At 54.5% G+C, this 16,155-nt stretch overlaps 1 protein-coding gene across 5 annotated transcripts in view; it reads right to left on the bottom strand.

Moving 5' to 3' along the window:
- The window catches only part of ZMYM3 (zinc finger MYM-type containing 3), a 57,042-nt gene that overhangs the window by 26,980 nt on the left and 13,907 nt on the right, over window positions 1-16,155 (bottom strand). For 3 of the 5 annotated variants that reach the window (XM_050964890.1, XM_050964894.1, XM_050964891.1), the window contains exons 2-13: window positions 14,067-14,963; window positions 12,492-12,535; window positions 12,061-12,133; window positions 11,095-11,386; window positions 10,474-10,651; window positions 9,771-9,983; window positions 8,711-8,861; window positions 8,256-8,371; window positions 6,245-6,331; window positions 5,699-5,849; window positions 4,948-5,120; window positions 4,392-4,557 (exon numbers count right to left, since the gene is read on the bottom strand). In XM_050964890.1, the coding sequence (XP_050820847.1) occupies window positions 4,392-4,557; window positions 4,948-5,120; window positions 5,699-5,849; window positions 6,245-6,331; window positions 8,256-8,371; window positions 8,711-8,861; window positions 9,771-9,983; window positions 10,474-10,651; window positions 11,095-11,386; window positions 12,061-12,133; window positions 12,492-12,535; window positions 14,067-14,949 (2,527 nt within the window). In that variant the 5' untranslated portion in view covers window positions 14,950-14,963. The remainder of the gene's footprint in view (window positions 1-4,391; window positions 4,558-4,947; window positions 5,121-5,698; window positions 5,850-6,244; window positions 6,332-8,255; window positions 8,372-8,710; window positions 8,862-9,770; window positions 9,984-10,473; window positions 10,652-11,094; window positions 11,387-12,060; window positions 12,134-12,491; window positions 12,536-14,066; window positions 14,964-16,155) is intronic. The other 2 variants (XM_050964892.1, XM_050964893.1) reach the window with 2 other exon arrangements.

Genomic DNA, 16,155 nt, shown 5'->3' with positions numbered 1-16,155 from the left:
TTGCTTGCCTGCGCTCTCAGGCAGGCGGGTCCCACTGGTGGGCCTGGACATGGCAGCAGCCACTGGCCAGAAGAGCAGGGACTGACATGCTCTCTTCTCACTAGCTCAGGGCCAGTCCTGGACCATACTTGCCAATGTTTCTAGCCCAATGAGGTCACAAGATACTGGACCTTAAAAATCACATCATCGTCTCCACTGTTATCTTGCTCTCCCCAGCACTCCATCCCAGCTGATGGCACCTACCCATCCCCATCACGGCAGGTAGGCAGCGGATTCCAGATTTTTATTCCCCGCTTCACCACTGACCTGCTGCATAGCCTTAGCTGAACCACTTCCCCTCCCTGTGCCTCAGTCTCCCCACTGTAAACCAGGGTACCTCTGCAAAGTGCTTTGGGATCCGCAGGAGAAAGGTGGCAGAGAAGGTCAAATGATTAACAATACTGCCAAAATCTGCCCCGCTGTGCCCCCCAGGAGCGAGGATGGCATAGCCAAGTGCACTCTGGAGACAGACGGCCTGACTCAGGGATTCTGTCTGGCAGAGGTAATAGTAGACCAGGTCAGGAAACCAGCGAACCAGCTACTAAGCATAGAGATGAATGGTCTCTCTCAGGAGTAGTTTGTTGTTAAGTCCTTCAGCCACGTCTGCCAGCATGTCCAGAATTACCCAGCAGGCATTAGACTGTGAGCACCGGTGGGCAGGGACAGCCGTACACAGTATTAACGAAGATGGAGCAGCAATGGCACGCTCAGCTCTCCGTGCAGGCTTCAGCAGAGCCTCAACATACTAAGGAGCAGGAGTTACAGAGGCACCTGTCCCCCACAGTGCACTCCTCCCTGAGCAGAGCAAGGTGCTGCCCATGGCCCAGCCCTGTCAGGCAACAGAAGGGGTCATGGGATCAGCCCTTCTTGAGTGCCTGACCCACACAGATCTTCTGTCTCTGTAGGAAAAACAGAGAGCTGATGGGGAAATCCGAGCACAGCCCGCTTGATGATTCCAGCTCGGAGGCTGCAGCAAGTCCTTCCCCGAGAATCCTGCTGCAGGGCTGGCAAGGGTCTCCAGCTGCAGAATCTGCAGATCTCTTGGGGGACCTCCCACCTCTTGGCAGACAGGCAGCCAGCCCAGACAGAATGGAGCCCATAACGTGCCTGTCTCCAAGAGAGCATGGCCGTCAGTGGGGAAGGCTAGAGCTGGGGGGGCATGAGCTAGGCTGGGTGACAGGCATCTCTGCAGTGGAGCAGTCAGAGGCCAAGAGCAGCACCCCGCCTGGCCAAGGAGAAAGGACTCTCTGCATGAGGGGATGGGAGCCTAGAAAGTCCCTCACAGAGCCCCACAAGCTAAGTGACCAATCCCCCATTTTCTGGGTCAGGTGCTCCTCTGAGGCACCCTGCCTGGTTCTTGGGTTCTTCCTGCCATCAGGTCAGGAGCTCTCAAAGCCCCCATTCGGGAAGACTGCCATTCTGCATAGGAATGTCTGGCCAACCTGAGAGGGATGAAGTGCAGTAGGGCCTGTTGGAGAGCCAATCCTTCCCAGTGAGAGACTGTTCACAGCTCTGGGACACAGGTCTCCCCAAAACCAGCCCGAGGCTCTGGTGCTCACACACAGAGACTTAGTCTGAAGAAGGGCAGTGGCAACCTACAATTCGCTAAGCAGTTCCAGTGGCACTACCTTTCCAGAAGCAGCCACAGGGTCAAAGGGATGCAGAGCTCCGGAAAGCCACGAGGCACCAAGAGCCTGAAGAACGAGCAGCCAGCGGCTGTGCTTGGGATGGAAGGCTCCAGGTCTGTCCCAGGCACAGCCACTGGTTTCTTACCATTCGTGGCCCTCCAGAGTTCTTCAGCTCTTTGACCCTGCGGCTGCTTCTGGAGAGATGGTGCCATCTCCATAGTGCTGGGGAAGAGGGTGTTGGTCCCAACATGCTCCTTTGTGCTGTCACCTGAACCACCCAGAGCACTGCTGATAGGAAATGCTTTTCCTGGTTTAGGCTGCTGGAGCTGAACCTGTACAGGGCCCAACCAGAATACACATCCCTGCAAGAGGAGCTCTTTCCTGCTCTCTCTCTGTGCTCTGGCAGGTCACTCAAACCCATCAGTTCTGGGACAGGCATATCACCCTACAAACCTGGGATCTCCGGTGGAATCCTGCTGCAGACCTGAACTCCATGGGCTGTTGATCGGAATCTAGTCAGTTACTACACACAGGTGGCTTCTGACCTACCCATTTCCTGAGACCTAGCATTTGCCCAGCTCATCTTGGGGATCAGGGGTGGCATGCAGCAGTAAGATCCTTCAAGCCTTTCACTTCCCATGTATGTACTGCTCGGTGCTGAGAAAACATCCTTGTAAAGTCCCAGCCTCTCTTCAGAGGCTCCATGCCTGTTCTTGGGCTCACATACAAATGGCACTGCCATCAAAGGTGGGCAGCACTGGGCGTATTTCAGATGAGCCACCTGTTCGTCACTTTCAAAGGGGATAAAGAAGATCAGCAACACAGATAGATGGGCTGGCTGATTACTGGGCTTAGGAGGAGAAGGGGAGTCTTACAAAACCCTTGCAGCCTGCGCTGCAGAAGCAATGGCCACACGTGTGAAACAGGTCCTTCCCTAGGGCCCAGAGGGGCGAATGGCTTGCTTGCCCAGGCGGTTCTTGTGTGAGTGCTCCAGAGGGCAGCGTTAGAGGCCCCTCAAGAGTATGCACTACCTCAAGGGCAAGGAAGGAGGTGGTGGGGTTGCAGTGCCTTCAGCTGTGGAGGAGTCCAAGTTACCAGCTATGGACAGTGCAGCTATCAGCCTCCCCTGTGGCTAGGTGAGATCAGAGCGTGGCAGAGACAATGCTGCTGAACTGGGAAATGGCAGGCGTAACACTCACCCTCTGTCGGGAGAGCATGACACATCTTGCCTGGCTGGATTCTCAGCTCCCAGATGTCTCAATACCACGAGAGGCCAACAGTGCTTTATCCAGGTAGCCACAAGTTCCGGGCCCCTGGGGCCGCCAGGGTGGGTCATTCCAGCACACAGGCCCTCCTGCCCCCTTCTGATGTGCAGGGCCTTGCCCTTGCTACCGGCCTTTGCTGCTCCAAAATGCTTTAGGTGCAGTGACCCCTAGACAGCGATCAGGGGCTTCACCGGCTACAAAAAAGGCTGCCACTTATTGAGTGCTGTTCTCACCAGGAGTACGTGGAACAGCTCTGCTGTTAGCTGCCCTGCCATCCATCTGGTTTATGGTGCCGGTCCATTCCTGTCCCCTTCTCCTGACAACAGAGCCTGGAGAGTAGGGGCAGAGCCCTGGTCTCTGGAATGTATTCCCTCACCTTGGTGCAGGTGTGCCAGGGATTTTCTCAGTGAGGAATATTTGCTCTTCTAAGGGTGTAATGCTTGTGGCAGCAGGCTCAGGGTTTGGCAAAAGTTGATGCTGGATCCATCTGAAGTTCAAGTCATTTGATCTCCCAGTGTTACAAAAGCACCACATGTCCTGGGCAGCTTGAAGGCCTAAATCAAATCAAGTGAGTAACAAGGGGGAGGTCCTGACTCCAACAACAGCCAAGCAGAGCAAGGCTATGTCTGTGTGCCCAGGAGGGTGTTAGCTGTGTCCCCTCATGGTACCGATCGCCACCTGCCATCCAGGGACATCCCAAGGCACTTTGCAATGTCTTACCACTGATTTACACAAGTTAACTACAGGAAACGGGGCAACAGGCAGAGAGAATTTAACCTTCAACTGGAACTCCTGGAACACAGCACAGGATTGTCCAGGACAGTGGGGTTAGCAACCCCAGCACTACCCACAACTGCCTGGGATTGCAGAGAGACTTCCATGTCATGTCTCATTAAAAGAGCAGCACAGCACCCTCTACTGTCCTGCTCTGCTACTGGCTCAGTTCTGACTGAGGGAAAAGCCCCACCGACAGCATCACCAGCACCACTTCCTGCAGCACCCTGGGTGTTCCTTGAAGGTCTCCCATCCAAGCACTGACCTGGCCCAATCCTGCTTAGTTTATGAGATCTGAGGAGGTCACAGCTCAGAGGTGGTGCGGGGCTGGAGGTGGATTATCAAGTCAATCCACGCTATCCCCTAACCCTTTAAATCAAGCTCCCAGCTGGCAACTTGAGGAAAGAGGCTGGAGTCGCCCGTTAATAACCTGAGCATCCTCGCTAAGAGTGAGAGCTACAGGCAGCGTGCTGGCGCCGGCTCCTCCCATCTGGGCCCTGTGTGTCATAGAACCATAGATGTTAGAGATGGAGAAGCCCCAGTAGGTCCCACTCAGTCCATCCCCCCAGGGACCAGTGCAGGATTGTTCTCTAGTGTCTCGTCCAGTCCCAGCACTGGAGCTTCCAGTTCTCCCTGTCTCTCTTGGGCTGAGCTCTGCTGGGCTCCCTCCCTCCTTTCTACTCACTGTTCAGCAGGCTCTCGGGCCCCTTCTGCGTGTCCAGGTTGGGCTGGTTCTGTTGATTGTAAAACCTCAGCAGACACTGCTGGTTGCAGAAGTGTTTGATTTGCCCCCGCCAGTGGATGGTTTCCAGCAGCTTCCCCTGACGCTTGCAGGCATGGCACCGAGCTGCCTAAAGCCCCAAGTGGTAGGAGACACAAACAACCAAGTAACTAACCACATGCACTCTGCATGCAGAGAAAGAGGAACACTTGGTAAGATGCTGTGAACTTCCCTACAGAAGTGCCCTGTCAGCAACAGCAGTGCAAGCTTCTCCACACCTCCACTAGCTGTGGACTCCCACAGTACAAACCTCCTCAGAGCTGTGCTCTGCAGGATCAGCTGTGAGCTTCCCCACAGCAGTGTCCCATCATTGCTAGCTGGGGACTCCAGCAACGGGAGCTCCCCGCAACAGAGCCAGCTGGGGACTCCAGCAGGGCCAGCTCCCCACAGTAGGATCCAGTTCTCTGGATCAGAGCCCATAACAGAAATTCAGTGCAAGGATGCCAATGCCGATACTGACCTTGAAGTACCATAGCAAGTATTTGCTCTTGCAGTCTTCACTACAGAAGTCCCAAGTGCTGCCCTCCAGCTGCTCAGTGACCGCCCGCTGGCAGGTCTGGGAACAGTAGGTGCAGGTGATGCAGCACAGACCCAGGTTCTTGGTAAAATCCTGTTTGTAAAGAAGCACACACCCTGCGGAGAAACAATAGGAGTGAAACCTTCCCAGGATGCACTGGGGGACTCCCTGACCTGAACAAGACCAGAAGCCAGGTGTGTGGAGACACAACAGAGCACAACATTGTCAGGAACAATCCTGCACTGGCCCTGGGGCTGGGACGACATGGGACCTCCGCGGATTTGCCATCTCTCACCTCTTTGCTCCTAGGAAGAGCATGACTTCAAACAAACGCCTCCAGCCTCCTGTGTGCAGGAACTTGCCAGCCAGGACAAGGTCAGGCCAGGCCAGCCCAGGTGCAGGAGTGCAGATGTGTGATGACAGGAGGTGCGGAGCTGCCACCTGCTGTCTCCCCCAACCCTCAGACAGAGAAAAGCAATGAGACAGCCCTCTCCAAGCTGACACTGGATGGCAACGCCTCTTCCCAGGTGCTGGCAGCCAATACTCCACCCCTGAATCAGCCTCCCTGCACTACAAGGGAAGGCCTTTGCCATGGCATGACAGACCTCCCTCCATTCCACTACAAGGTCTCTCCTTTCCCCAAGCCACAGGGTCGGCAGCAGGCACCTTCCTCTCCCATGCTTCCTCCATATACCTTCGCTGCAGAAATTCTTCTCCACCCCAGAGAAGCGGATCTTCTCGTGCAGCAGCTTCTCTTGCTTGCAGTGCTCACACTGGGACACCACCCCACGCAGCCGCTTGAAGTCCTCGCAGCAGTCCTTACAGCAGAACTGGTACACTTTGTCCTGTCAAAGAGACCGCTGCCTGGGTCAGCCTGGCCGGACAAACCTAGGCTGGCTAGGAAAGCAGGAGTGGAATCATAGCGCTGGGTAGACAGAGTCACAACGTCCCCAGTGTAGGAACTAGGGCAAGGGGGAATCACCCTGTACCCAGCCCAGCCTGTACCCTGAACACCAGGAGAATGTCTTTCATAGCCACCCCCATAGGGCTACGGCTGCCAGCTAATCTGGTCGAGAACAGGCTGATCTGGGCTCTGCCACTGTCCAAGGGTGGCTCCACTCCTGCCCCTCCCGCTCCCTCTTCAGAGCAGGGAAAGGAACCTGAGGAGGTGCCGCAAACCCTTTGCTTTGGGCCTCAGCCCCATGTACCCAGGGCCCAACACCCTGCTGTCCCTTCTCACCTGCCAGTCCAGAATCTCTGGCTTCCCACTGAAGAGATTGTGACAGTAATGACAGTTCAGGTGGATCCCCCCCTCGGGGCTGGTGCGCTGCAGGGAGAAAGAGAGAAAGTTAAAGGAAAAAGGGCATATGGGGGACAGATGTACCCACCATGCCCACCAGCTGGAGCATTCCTGCCCAGTCCCACCACACTCACTGGCCAAAGTATCCCCACCCACCTCTGCCTGCCAGCACATTCTAAGGTCACTGAGCTTAAGGCCAGAAGGGGACCATTAGAGCATCTAGTCTGACCTCCTGATGGTGACAGGCCATTACATTCCACTCAGTTCCCCTTGTATTGAGCCTAGAACATGGGGCTATGTTGAAAGCAGATCTTCCAGAAAGGCATCCAGCCCTCATGTACAGACCTCAAGAGATAGAGAATCCACCACTTCCTGGGGAGTTTGCGCCAACGGCTAATCACCCTCTCTGAAACATTGGTGCTTTATTTCTAATCTGAACGCACCTAGCTTTGGCTGCCAGCCACTGGTTCTTGCTCTGCCTTTCTCTCCTAAATTAAAGAGCCATAGAGTGCCCCGAATTTTCTCCCCATAAAGGTGTTCAGACACTGTGATCAACTCTCCTCACAAGTGTCTTTCTGACAAGCTAAACACATTGGCCTCTAAGTCTCTCCCCAGCACATGTTTTCTCCAGCCCTCAAATCCTTGTTGTGGCTCTGTTCTGCACCCTCTTCAATGTTTCAACACTTTTTAAGGTGTGGACACCAGAGCTGGATGCAGTTCAAGATCAGCATCACCAAAGTCTTATTCAGAGGTGAGGTCCCCTCCCGGTTCCCCCACTCACTATGTCCGTTTACACAGCCAAGGGTCACATTAGCTCTTTGCCAGAGCATCGCACTGGGAGCTCCCACTCAGCTGCTTGTCTATGACCCTAAACCCTTCAGAGTCCTTACTTTGCTGGATACAGTCCCCTTCCCCAGTGGTTGGCATTCTTTCTTCCTAGATGCATGAACTTGCATTTGGCTTTATTAAAACACATGTTGTTTGAATGGGACCAATTTACCAATCAAACCAGATAGCTCTGTATGCCTGCCTGTCCTCACATCATTTACCACTGCCAAGCTTTGTGTCATCCACAAAGCGTATAAGCAAAAATTTATATTTCCTTCCAGATCATTGATGAAAATGGTGATCACTGGGCCTAGGAGACCAATCCCTGTGGGACCCCATTAGAAACATCCCCATTCAGTAATTCCCTATTGAGAGTTATTTTTTGAGATCTGTCCATTAACCATTCTTAATCCATTTAACATGTGCTTGACGGATATCATAGAGTAGTAATTTTTTTATCAACACGTTGCGTGTCACTATGACAAACCCCTTACTAAAGTCTAACTGTATTACATCTACACAGTTCTCTTTCATCAGCCAAACCAGGTTTGTTCGACAAGACCTATTTTCCATAAAGCCATGATGACTGACATGACTTACATTCCCATCCTTTAATTCTTTATTGATTGATTCCTGTATTTGCTTTTTCATTACTTTGCCAGGGATTGATGGCAGGCTAACTGGACCATACAGGTCATCCTGCTTATCGTTTTTGAACCATCGCATGACATTAGCTTTCTTCCAAGTCTTCTGGAATTTCCTCGGTATTCCAAGATCCACTAAAAATGCATGTCAGTGGGCCAAAGATCTCCAATTCTCTTAGGACTCTTGGTCCACATTATCTGGGGCTGCTGCTTCCTGGGACTCCTACAGGGAGAGCACACTGGAAAGTCTCAGCTGGGGTATAGGAGTTGCAGAGACTGTGCTCGTAAGTAACCCTGGTGCTGGTCCCACTCTCTGCTCTTAGGCTGGCTGCAAGATGTAGCTGGTTGTAATTTACTCTTATGCCCCAGCTGGGACTTTCCAGTGTGCCCACCCTGTTGGAGTCCCAGGAAGCAGCAGCCTCTGCTGGGAGAGGAGAGGGGAGGGGGACCCCTCCCTGACAGGAAGCATGTTTCAGTACCTGGAATTTGGTCCAGCAGCTGGGGCTGCAGAACTGGTACACAACCCGGTCAGTCTTGTTGTAATAGCAGGGCTCAGACAGGCTCTTTCTGCAGAAGCTGCAGGGCCTAGCAGGACCTAGCAAGACAGAGACAGTGATGGCAGCAGTGTGGAAGGTGGGATTGGAGAGACAGAATGGGCTGCACGTTCCTATCCCATTCTCTCCAGATCTGTTATAGTGGGCCTGGTACTCAGAAATCCTGGTGCAACAATCGCAGGAGAATGGGGATGCTGGGCTTTGCCAGGGCAGAAATGCTGCGGCCTCACTCCAGCTTGGTGACCAGCCCGGGCTTACCTAGGGCAATGTTGGAGATCCCCAAACATGTGACACTTCTCTCTCTGCGGGCTCCCCCTAAGCCTCACTCCGACAGGTCAGAGGTCAGCGACACAGGCCCTTTGGGGCTGACGTTCTCTTACCGGTCAGACCCGACTGCTTCACTTTGTGAGAGGTGGTGCAGCAGATGGAGCAGAACAGGCCCATCTTGCCACTTCGATCCACGTTGGGCAGCATGTCAAAGTTCTTACACAGCGTTTTGCACCACATGCAGGGGTACACGCGGGTATTCTTCTGCAAGCATAAAGCAGAGGGTGACTGGAGAGCTCAGGCCCCTGCTTTCCTCCATCCCATGTCCAAGCCCATCCTCACCCCATCTTACCCACTCTCCCTCCTCCCATCCCCTTCAATGGCTCAAGGCAGTTCTACAGCAGGCTGACATGAACACACAACATGGACGACAAGCTTGCACTCTGTTTCTCCCCTTGGGTCACAAGCCCTGGCAGCTGTTGGCAATGCCCGAGAGCAGGTCATGCTCCTCTCTACCATCTGAGAACCCACTTAGATCTCAGGCTAGCCTGGGGCACACAGCTGCTTTGTAGGGACCCCATGGCTGGATGAGAGAGGGGCCCCTCAGTGGGGATATTGTCTAGTTCACAGAATCCTGCACAGCACTGCAGGATAGAACCAGCTCTGTGCCTTTGACCAGCTCCACCGTAAGGAGCCAGCTCTGCGCCTTTGACAATCAGCCTCACTAGGCAAGTGACCAGGAGCGCCAGGCCACAGGTCCCAGGGCCAGGCCGATTTATCCAGCCAGCCCACAGGTCCCAGGGCCAGGCCGACTTATCCAGCCAGCCCACTGGCCACAGGGCCAGGCCGACTTATCCAGCCAGCCCACAGGTCCCAGGGCCAGGCCGACTTATCCAGCCAGCCCACCGGCCACAGGGCCAGACCTGGGGAGCTGCAGCCCCAGCAGCAAGAGAAAGCTCAGCGCACCTCCACTGGTCGGCTTTGAAGAGAGTCTTTGGATCTCTTTTCCTAAGAAGCTTCCTGAGCATTAGAGGAGATGAGAGCGAGACTGCTCGGCGCTACTGCTACTGCAGAGGAAGCGCCCTGCACTGAGCCAGGGGAAGGCTGGTAAAAGCCTCAGGAAAGGGAGACGGGTGCCCCCAGAGCCCCTCCCTGTCTCCAGGAACCCCTCACCTTCTTGTAGCTATTGAGACAGGTGGAATTGCAGAAGCGTTTCTGCTGGCCCTCATGGAAGAGGTACTCCAGCGGCAGCCCCTTGTTGTAGATGTAGAGGCCACAGTTATCACAGCAGTTGGTTTTCAGCCCCTTGGTGGCTCGGAATTTGGTGAAGCAGGCGTCACTGCAGAGCCGGTGCACCACGTTCCCATTGCTGACCTCATGCTGGATCTGTACACACACCAGCACCAGGCACTGCCTCAGAGGCATGCACAGGCCACCCCTGCCATTCCGCAGGGGCCTGGCCCTCGAGCTGGCCTGTGCCTCTGGGCAGGAAGGGCCATTACTCTAGGAAACTCATGCAGGCTGGCTCCCATCCCAACAGGACAATGGAATGAGCGGCACGGGGAGCTGCAAGGGGCAGCGTGGGGAGAAGAGAGCAGAAGCTGTGCCTCTGGGACTTATAGGTAGAAAACAATGGAAAAGGAAGAATCTGAAAACAAGCCCAAATCTGCACACAGGCCACAGCCTGAGGCCACAGGAGTCCCTGGCAGGTTCCCCAAGCCAACCCAGATACTGATAAGCTCAACCAAGCCCCTATGACTAGATCAGGCAGCTCACAAGCACCTGGAAGGTGTGGGCAGTTGCATTAACTCCAGCTCCAGCAGATGGCTTCAAAGCTTCTTGGGCCAAACACTGGAGAGACCAGGGCTCTGCTTACCTCCCCAGGCTTGTGACAGACACTGCAGCGGCTGGTGTCCGAGGCCTCTGCAGGCTGAGGAGCTGGTCTCTGCTGCTGCGCTTCGTAAAGGGAGAGGCACACAGAGGTGCAGAACTCATGGAAAGAGCCACCTGAGCCAATTTGGGCCACAACAGAATCCTTGGTGTTCCAGATCTCTCTGCAGGGCAGGAAGGGACTGGTTAGCGCAGGGGACACCCCCACTCCAGGACAAAGAGGGAGGGTGGACCATAATGCAAGGAGCTCCAGGACAGGGGGATGTGAGGGGGAGCAGAAAGTGCAGCTAGAGGGAGTGGAGTCCTGTGGTGGGGAATGACAGGGTATTGCGGGGGAGGCCAGGAGTATGAAGAGGGGCAAGGGAGCAGGATGGGGTGACATGGGGAGGAGAGTAGACAAGAGATTCAGCAGGAAGAGTAGTGGGTTGGGGAGAGAGTGTGAGGGTGGGCACAAGGAAAGATAGGTAGGGGTAAGCACTACTGTGAAAGCAGGGCACGTGGGTAGGGGGGTGAGGAAGGCAGGGCGAGATGGGGGCAAGGGCGGCTAGTCAGATGGAAGCCGGGGGGAGGGGGACAAGAGGGCGGATAAGGCAGGGAGGGCACACACTTTTTACAGAAGGTGCAGATCTTCTTGCCAGGTGGTTTCTTGGAGAAGGTGGTGAGACACGAACTGGAGCAGAAGAGCTGAGGGAGCCCTTTCCGCTGGTAGGCGGTCTGGCCCTTCTGCAGTGGGGTCCGGCAGTTGGCACATGTCATCTTGGTGACGGTGGAGCGGGCAGCCCGCTGAGCCATCTGTGTGCGCAAGGACATGCGGGTCGAGCGCCGGGTACGGAAGGGAACAAAGTCCTCGTCATTGGGATCATCCACCATAGCATCCGAGTCCTCGTCAGAGACTGGGACTGTGAGCAGGGAAAGGGAGAGACAGATTCCCCGTTAGGGACCGCGGCTTAACCCTATGTCCAGACTGGGGATGGGGCTTTCTGGAGTCCATTTCAGGGTGCAGAACCTGGAATTTCCTCAGCAGGGAGGAGTAAGGGACCTTGGAAAGCTGTAATGTGCTGGCAGGGGATGAAGCAGGAAACCCCCAGGCTCACTGAGCCTTCAGCACTGCTGTCTCCACATGAAAGGCACAATTCTTTGGGGCCAAGCAGCAAGTTCAAGTGCAAACACTTAGAGCAGACTGCAGAAGTGTCTGTACGTTCCACTGTGCATTACAGAGCCCAAGGCAGCTCCCCCCAGCCCTTTCCCACAAGAGAGAAGGAGTAGGTGGCACAGCCAGGGTGCGAGGGGCACAACTCCTCCTCACTCCTAGAGGAAGGAGCAGCAGATGCCACAAGCACTTTTGGACTCTGCATCTCAGAGGCAGACACTGGATGTTTTCCCCCAGGAAAGCCCCTACAATGAAGCCCACCTCCTGATCCCCAGGTGGGATGGGGAGAAAGGGACAGCGTTGCCCAGGGGATTGTGCTCCTGGCAGGGAAGGGGCCTCTTAGATGACTCCTCACACCGTCCCCCGCCCCGTCTCCCTCCCCTCACTTAGAAATGGGCTGAGTGGCCAGCCTAGGTTACTTACTGCTCTCGGAGGAATTCACAGTTTCAGGCCTGGCTGCCTCTGATCTCCTGGCTCGTTCGCTTCTCTTCTGCTCCTGGAATACACCCAGAGAATATTCAGACCAACCATCTTCTGGGTGACCATGGCCAGAGAGCCTCAGCCACGCCCAGGGCCCAGCTTCAGGGCTCTTCTTTCAAACTAACTGCAGATGGTTCTAGCTTTGCTGCACCCCAGTCAAATCCTGACTGGGTTTAGAAGGGCAGGGGACCGAGCCGTCTTAGGAGAAAGGGGCTGTAGCCTGGCAAGTGGCAGGGAACTAAGACTGAAGTCACCTGCACAGCACAGAGAAGGTGTCTGTCCCAGAAGACATGCACACTCCTTCCCATGCTCACTCAGAGGGATGGCCTTCAAGTACTGTTGCAGACAGAGGCACTTGTCTGAACTCTCCTCACCTTCTCAGTTGGCTGTTCGCTTCCCTTCCCGGCCAGGTCTTCTCCTGCAACAGAAATACAGATGACACCTGAATCCCAGCCCCTGATTCTCTCCAGACAGGGGGAAAGCTTCCTGCTCAGAGATAGCAGCCCTCTGCATAAACAGGAGGGGCTAGAAATCACAGGGAAGAAGACCTGCCTTTGCTCCTGGCTAGGCATGCACAGCAAGGCTTGACACCACAGAGCCACATGGAGGAAGAACCACACACAAGGTGTGGTATCCACACCCGGGAGCATGCCATGGGTAGCAGGCCTGCATGCAGAGTGGGAGAGAGACACTGGGCAGCTGCAGCTGTCACTTCTACACTTTCGGAGCCAGCCTGCCAACCTGGCGACCGAATCTTCTCTGTAAACACAGAACAGACTCAGCCTGGGAAGGGTGTGGGTAGGCCCAGGCCTTCCTCAGCCTGGTGTGGAGAGCAGGGCATGAACCCTGCCTAATTGAGACATGCCCTGCCCACGCTGCTCCACCCCGAGTGCCAAGGTAGCCACAGACATCATCAACTGCACCAGCATGGGCTCAATCCAGCACTTTGGCAGGGGGACCAGTAGCCAATAGGACCAAACTTCAAGCTACGACAGCCAATGAGTGCGCTCATTTGCACCCAGGGCCCTGACTGCCAGAGCTATTAATCCCTCCTATTGGGGCCACTTCTCCAGCCCACCCAATTAGCAGGCAATTCTGGTTCACACACAGAAGAGACCTAAGATCCCTGTAAGCTGCGCATCCATGCAGCAGCCTATTTAGAGCAGTGCAGGCACTCAGGGAACTTGCCTGGAGACCTGCCGCAGCTAGGGACCAGCCGGGGAAGGGGTGCCCCTCCTGCCGTGGCCAGGGCGATGTGGACCCAGCTGTGGTCGGAGTGGCCTGGTTCTGCCCCAGGCGCAGCGTGGCCCAGCCCCAGGTGCAGCCGGGGCACTCCTCCCCAGGCCCGAACCCAGCCCTGGCCCAGACCTGCGGGGACAAGGGGAAGGGCGCTTATCCTGCAGGCCCAGCTCAGGTGCTGCTGTGGGGAGAGCGAGCTGGGGGAATTCTCTCTCCTTGCTGTAGCCCTGGAACACCCTCTTGCACCTCAAACCCCTCATCCCCGGCCCTACCCTAGAGCCCGCATCCCCAGCCAGAGCCCTCACCCCCTACACACAACCCAACCCTCTGCCCCAACCCTGAGCCCCCTCCCACACTCCAAACCCTTCAGCCTCCCCTCAGAGCTTGCACCCCCAGTCAGAGCCTGCACTCCCTTGCACCCCAACTCTCGGCTGCAGTCCTGAGCCCCCTCCCACTCTCTGAACCCCTTGGCCCCACCCCCACCACATAAATTTTGTTATCTGCACCAATCTGAAGGTCATGTGTCACACATCACATCCATAGTGGCGCACATAATAAAATGTATTCTGCACATGGGTGGGAAAAATTAGAGGGAACTCTGGCAGGAGACCCCAGGGTAAGTCGAGAGCTGATCAGTTTCCAGTTTACTGGAGCAGAGGCTGCCCACCACTTGTCATGCAAGAACTTCGCCCCGGCACTGGAAGGTCTACCTGGGGATGATGACAGTGTGGTCTCCTGTGCTTTCGGCATGCTGCTCTCTTGTCTGAGGGTATTACCACCATCCTCCTCCTCCTCCTCAGCCTGGCCTTCGTCAGTGTGCTCAGGGGGCAGGGCAGGACTCTGTTCTAGCCCCTCTTCTGCTGCTGCCTCCTCTTTTTGCACAGGGGAGCTTTTCCTTGGTGCCTTCAACCTTGTTTTCTTTGCCTGCTTAAGACTGGGCTGTGGCGAAACCGCTGGCAAACTTGAGAGCTGCGTTGTAAATTCCTCTGTGGATGGCGCACAGCTCAGCTCCCCTGCAACAGGAATGGGCTGCAGGGGGGACTCCAGGGTGTTGCCATCACAATGCGCAGCAGTGGCAGCAGCACAATCATCTTCTAGGTCCCCAGAGTCATATTTTGGTTTATCTTCCCCTTCTTTCCAAGTTTCTGGCACAATGTCTTCCCTAGCCAGCACAGAGGAGTCCCCATGCCCATCCGCCTTGTCATGGGAAGAATGTGCCTTGTACAGACTCTCCAAATCCCCTGGTTTATCTAGAACCAACAAGTCAGTGGCGTCATCTAAGTCATCTAAGACACAAGGTTTCTCCAGAACGTCCAAGACATTGGGTTTATTTAGATCAAGATTGTTTGATTTGCTTAGGTCAGCCAAACTGTCTGCTTTCACCAAAAGGTCTAAGTTCCCATCTGCTGTGACCTGCTTGGTCTGATCCCATTCCACCACAGGGGGTTGAAGACCTGACGCTTGCTGTGTAGAAGCTGTCTGGGAGCCCAGAAAATCTTCCCCAAACTCCATGTCAGCAGGGAGATCACCAATCAGTGGCTTATCAGGCAGAGAAAGTGGGTCCAAAGATCCAGGAAATTCACTGGAATCCATTTAGAAGCAGCAAACTGGGAATGAGAAAGAGCCAGAAAGTCAATGTTACAGTGTCTACATACAGCATTACAGACTCTTCCAGGCTGTACCAGGAGATTCCTGGTGGAAATCTAGCACAGATCAGGAGACAAGCGACCCACCTCCACTTCTCACAGTATAAGAGAGAGAGTTACAAACTTCTGGAGCCAAAAAGCTGCCTTGAGCTCTGCCTGCCTGGGAATTTATCACCACATGCTTATGCTGCACCATAGCCAAGATTCAACTACAAGGGTGAGCAAGTATGTTTACAGCAGAGAAACATGGTAAGCTACTACAGAGGAACTGTGTTTCAATTCAGAGGACTCTGTGTAGCTATTCAGCAATCTGTAATACGGTAGTGGGACAAGTGCCCCATTGCCCCCTCAGTACTTCACCAGAGCCAGACCAGGGGGCAGGATAGGTCAGTTCTCACACAGCTGCCCACGTGTTACTATTTAAAATGCCTTTTCTCCCAGACAGTCCATCTCACCACCAGGACTCACCCCTCCCCTGTTCTCACTGTAGGAATCCCCTGCAATCTATGTAGCCCTCGTCATAGAGACAGACTATCCCCAACAGCTTGGAGTCAAAAAACACAGGGAGACAAGGACATATCTTTGGGATCCCAGCCGTATAGGTGCAAGAATTGTGGAGTGTTTGGTTTCTGCAGAAAGAAACCTTCCGCCAGGGAGTAAGGCGGGTTATGAGTGAAGACAGAAATAACCCTAAGAGGCTAAAAACCACTGACAAAACATAACAGAAAATCATAAACTAGTATCTTGGGGAATTACCCGGAAACTGGTACAGAGCAAGCTAGGCAGCAAGGATGCACCAATCTGTGCTACCCCTGCTGAAATGAGATCACTTCTGGGCTCCTCATTACGCGAGAGATTGGAAGTTGAAGTCAAAGAAGAGCCACAAACATGATTAAGGGCTGGAGGAGCTGGAATTATGAGGAGAAATGAAGAGTGAAATACATGTATTTGCTAAACAAGGAAAACTAGCACCAACTACATGACAGGTGTAAAAGTCAGAGGGAGAGGGATCCTGGGAAGTGCCCAGCTCTATCAAATCTATGGTCCACCTAGTGTGGCATTCTTTTTCTGACAGAGGCCAGAACCAGACACTTCAGAGGAAGGAGCAAGAACTCCACAAGAGCAGATGTAGGATAAAGCATCATTCTAATCC

This window comes from Gopherus flavomarginatus, chromosome 8, assembly GCF_025201925.1.
Source record: "Gopherus flavomarginatus isolate rGopFla2 chromosome 8, rGopFla2.mat.asm, whole genome shotgun sequence".
Lineage (NCBI taxonomy): Eukaryota > Metazoa > Chordata > Testudines > Testudinidae > Gopherus > Gopherus flavomarginatus.
This window is presented reverse-complemented; position numbering and strand designations above follow the sequence as displayed.